At 51.6% G+C, this 4,704-nt stretch overlaps 1 protein-coding gene across 2 annotated transcripts; it reads right to left on the reverse strand.

Annotated features, from left to right (window-relative positions):
* Positions 1–1,205: 1,205 nt before the first annotated feature.
* On the reverse strand, positions 1,206–4,235 carry MAGEB17 (MAGE family member B17). 2 transcript variants are annotated; one of them, XM_087427239.1, is made up of 2 exons: positions 4,174–4,235; positions 1,206–2,836 (listed from the first exon to the last, which is right to left on the reverse strand). In XM_087427239.1, the coding sequence occupies exon 2, from the start codon at positions 2,777–2,779 to the stop codon at positions 1,778–1,780; it is 1,002 nt and encodes a 333-aa protein (XP_087283365.1). In that variant the 5' UTR covers positions 2,780–2,836; positions 4,174–4,235; the 3' UTR covers positions 1,206–1,777. The 2 variants fall into 2 exon arrangements, with proteins under 2 accessions (XP_087283365.1, XP_087283364.1); XM_087427238.1 differs by lacking the exon at positions 4,174–4,235 and adding an exon at positions 3,634–3,759.
* Between the last annotated feature and the right edge of the window lie 469 nt (positions 4,236–4,704).

Here is a 4,704-nt window from a genome sequence, read left to right on the forward strand (position 1 = left end):
CACACTGGGATTTTTTTTTTTTTTTAAATTTTTTTCCTTTTAAATAGACTTTTTTTTATACAATTTTATTTATTTATTTTCCCCCAAAGCCCCAGTAGATAGTTGTATGTCATAGTTGCACTTCCTTCTAGTTGCTGTATGTGGGACGCGGCCTAGGCATGGCCAGAGAAGCAGTGCCTCGGTGCGCGCCCGGGATCCGAACCCGGGCTGCCAGCAGCGGAGCGCGCACACTTAACCACTAAGCCACGGGGCCGGCCCTGGGATTTTTTTTTTTAATCAAGGAGGAGTCAGAGAATATGTAATATTCTAGGACAAAAAACCCCAAATCAGCCAAAATGCTCCTTAGTAAATAAAACTAAGTAGATGATCAGTCATTTGATGTGGGCATGAGGTCACCTTCCCCAGTAGATGCACCCTGAAGCTACTAAAGGTGTGCAAAGGACCAACGATTTCCTCCCACCCGGCTGCCCTTGCATTGAACCCGTCCCTGTTTTCATTCATTTCACCACCACCAAAAAGCTAGACCTTGCTTAGAGTTCGCCATATTACACAGAAAAATGCCCAATTTGAGTTCCCTTCTAATGGAGTGGTCAAGGTTCCCCCTCCACTCCCCCAGTTCAGGGCAAAGTGAGCCAGCCTAGTGGCTGCTGACTATCATCCTTATTCTCAGAAACTCCCTGGACACAAATGCACAAAACACCTAGTTCGTGCACTGTGTTCACCTGCCCGGGACAGAGCACAGCAGTCCTCCCAATCCCGCCCCAGGTGGGCGGGATTTCCCTTTGGTTTTTCACCTCCCTAAGGAACCGTCAAGAGCAGTTGTCCATTGCGGGTGTAGTCTCTCCACTCTGAGACCCACCACCTGAGGGTCTGGGCCCTGCTCACCATTTTAACAGCCTCATCTAACCCTTGGTGCAGGATGCAGGCGAACTTCAAGTTCCCTCCCACAGAAGGACTGGCAGTTTCCCAAGCTCCCAACCTGCCTGGTCTCAGGGCCTTTTCACTGGACTGTTCTTATCTGGAATCTCCTCCCTCCTTATCCCTTCCATTTACTGTCCTTCAGGGTTGGGAGTGTATCTCGCCATGTTCCTTAAACGATAGCTTCTCTTGGGTCTCAAATGTTATTGGCAGGGGCTGGGTCTTCTTTGTCCACACACCCCCAGAACTAGCATGAAGCCTTCCAAAGAGCAGATTGCAATTCATGTTCCGGGAACAAAAGAGACAGTGAACAAGTGTTCTAATTTATGACAATTTATTTTCTCCCACATTCTTGAATAAGCTAAGCAAATCCAGGTATATATCTTTTAATTTTACCAAAAGAAAGAGTAAAATGAATAAAGAAAACTAAGAATTAACCACTTCTTACTTTTTTTTTTTTGCACTATCTCGTTATCCCAACTATTTCACTGTGAGGCTCTTTCACATTTTAAAGATCTCTATTCCAATGCTATGTTTTCTGGTGCTGGATCACAATAAGAGATGCAAGGATTTTCAATTTGTTTTACAAAATACAAAACTATTACTCTCAAACTTGATAAACAGCAATAAATGTGTGAGCCATGTTATTCATAAACAGATTCTGAATCTAAATAAACCTTTTTAACAGGAACACAATGGAAAAATAAAGGAAAAAAGGTAAATCTATAAGTTACTTATAAATAACTAGAACACAAAGAAGAGCTATATTGTGTTCTCTCCAGCCCCACCTTGCCCCTCATTACTTAGAAGGTTGACAGCCCTTTTCAACTTCAAGGTGAAGACTCTGCCTCAGACTTCACTAGGAATGGGAGGAGCTGCTGGACGTTGCCCTGGAGCGGGCCCTGGCCGCAACTCTGGCTCGAGCTCGCTCTTCCTCATCTCTCAACGCCTCCTCGTACCGGCCCCGGAAGGAACTGGGGACGGTGTGATTGACCTTTGCCAAGAACTCCAGGACTTTCATTTTGCTGGTTTCAGCGTAGGCTCTTGGACCCCACAGGAATTCATAGCGTGGAGGATCACTGTTGGGCACCAGCCGGTACTCCAGGTACTTTTGCTCCACCAAATCTTGAGTGATGAGCTTCCTGGGCTCCCCGAAGATGAAGTGCTTCCTTCCTTCATAGACCCCTAACACCTTCAGGAATTCCCACATCTCCTCCTCAGTGGTGCGGTTGCCATTCATGAAGATCACACCCAGGAGAGGCATCAGGAGCCCATTCTTGGGAAAGCTCATGCAATCGCTCGGACCCCCTTCATCAGGAAGATGGAGTTTGCTGACAAGGACATAAGACTGACTGCTACTGTTGATTTCCTTCAGGTCAAGGCCAAAGACCAGCTCCAGGTGCTCAACGGTTCTCTGGAGGATTTCAGGGAATCGCTTCTTGTACTTTTTGTTGACAATCTTCAGCATCTCTGCCTTTGTAATGGGCTCCTTAATTCTATACTTGTGCAGCAAAAACTGCACCAACCTGCCTGCCTTCCTGGTCAGAGGCTCTCTGCGTGAGCTCTCAGGGGAGGGTGGGGCTCGGGAGGAACTTGGATTTTCCTCCTCGGCACTTTCATCAGAACTTGCATAGAAAGCGGCTGCAGCCAGAGAGCTGATGGATCGGGCTCTCTGAGACTGCTGGGAAGTGCCTGCAGCAGGGGAGCTCGGGGGAGTACCCCCAGAAACAGGCGAGGAGGAGGAGGGGGACTCTTCTTCCAGTGCTGCAGTGGCCTGAGCACTCCTGAGACCCCGTTCCTGACCTCGGGCCTGGCGACGTTTCTCACGGGCACGGAGCTTACTCTTCTGACCGCGAGGCATGACTGTGGTTAGCAACAGCAGGCAGAAGCGTGACCAGAAGGCACGTGATGTGGGCACCTGGAGGAGGAGGATAAGAGGGTGTGACATCCTACAGCAGGGAGATGCCATCGTGGCTCTAAGAATGCCCCTCTGCAGGTGTCCTGGAGGGCACTGCTCTAGGACCCCACAGGGCTCCTTTTCTCTTGGTCAGCCTGACCCCTGAAGACCCTGTGGAGAAGGTCAGAGTGTGCCTTAGGCTGCCACCTGCTAGCCCTGCCTGGGACCACTCTCCTCAGACCAAGACCCTCACTTCTCCGTTCCTCTCTAAGAACGCCCCATCCCCCACTCCCAGGAAATGAGGAGTTACCTGGCCCTGATACCTCTGCTCGTGGCTTTCCAGGTCAACAACAGAGGTGAGACTGTATGCAGCCTCCTCTGTTCTGAAGTGGTTGTTTTCCTTATTCCTCATGCAGGATTTTTACCTGCACTCCCAACAGGGCCTGGGACTCCTTTCTCTGCTGAACTGGGGCAGCCAGTCCTTAAACCAAGACCCTCATCTACCGAAACCTTGCAAGCTGAAGTCAGGAGACACTTGAATCTGTCAGCTCTGCCCTGGGCCTGTCAGGGGTGGGGCTTGGTGTAGCCTGCTCCATTGGGGGTTGACTGGTCCCCATTTCCCTGCACGGGATCTTCGTCTGGACATCTGACCGGTCCTGGGACTCCACCTTCGGTGGACCTGAGACCACGCCCTTCACACCAAGGTCCTTGTTTAAACAAAACCTCAGAGTTTGAAGTTCAGGGTGAGCCACATCCTGCCAAAGATGTTTGGGGCCTACAAAGCCTGAGAACAGAAGTGGGATGCTACGGGTCCTCACCTTCCGGGTTCCCTGAGGTGAAAGTCAAGGTGACACTCATCCGTCCAAGGCTGTACGGGGCCTCTGAGAGCTAACGGCAAGGGCGGGACTGTTTGAGACCGCACTGATATGTATCAAGCCTGGGACTCCTCCCTCTACTGATCTGGATCCGTTAGCCTCACACCCAAGCCCTCACTTCCCGTAGGCACTAGAGAGGAAGTGCAGGAGCCGCATCTGGCTATTCCTGCCTGGCGCTCCCAGTCTCGGTCGCTGCTGCGCCTTACCGCCCCCCCCCCCCCGTTTTGGGGGATATGTCCCCTCATTAGCACTCAGGGTCTCACTACGACTCCAGTTAGATCTCTGGTTTCCTCCTTCAGTCTAACTGCAGCCGCTGCACTCAGACCAAGGCCTTCTCCCCCGTAGTGCCCTCCACACACAAGTATGCCCAATAAGTGTCCCGGGACCTTCCCATGCTGACGCTAGGGTAGGACTTTGTGGGGCTCCCTTGGTGAAGAGCAGGGTAGTCAAGTACTTAGGTCCACATTCAAGGTCCTTACTTACCTCGATATCTGACCAGGCCTGGAATTCCGATCTCCACTGACCTGAAGTCTCCTCCCTCAGACCACGCCCTCAGCTTCCCGAAACTTCCAGACCGGAAGTGAGAGTGAGCCTCATCCGGCCAAGGCTGCTAGGGGTCTCTGAGGGCTGTCAGCAGCGGCGGTTCAACGGAAAGCCAATGATATCAATCCGAGCCTGAGACTCCGCCCCCTACTAACTTGAGTCCACCAATCTTACACCCTCCGCGAGTCCCTAGAGAGGAAAGTTCGGCCGCACGACGTTTGACTCCCCTGCCCAGGATTCCCAGGGGCTGGGCTCTGGGTGGCCTCATCTTTTGGGGAGAGGTCTTCTCTTTAGTATTCAAGGTCCCCACCTGAACTCCAATGAAGGCCCAAACTCTTGCCCCTGCATAACTGGGGCTGCTGCCTCGCTACGGAGGCCCTCCCTTTCCGATACCTTCCACGCAGAAATGAGGAGCTCCTGAGCTGAGCGCTCTGCTCCGCTTCCTGACTAAGAACAGAGCGCTAGGGATGT

Source organism: Ceratotherium simum, chromosome X, assembly GCF_057802395.1.
Source record: "Ceratotherium simum simum isolate JZ-2026a chromosome X, ASM5780239v1, whole genome shotgun sequence".
NCBI classification, from domain to species: Eukaryota; Metazoa; Chordata; class Mammalia; order Perissodactyla; family Rhinocerotidae; genus Ceratotherium; species Ceratotherium simum.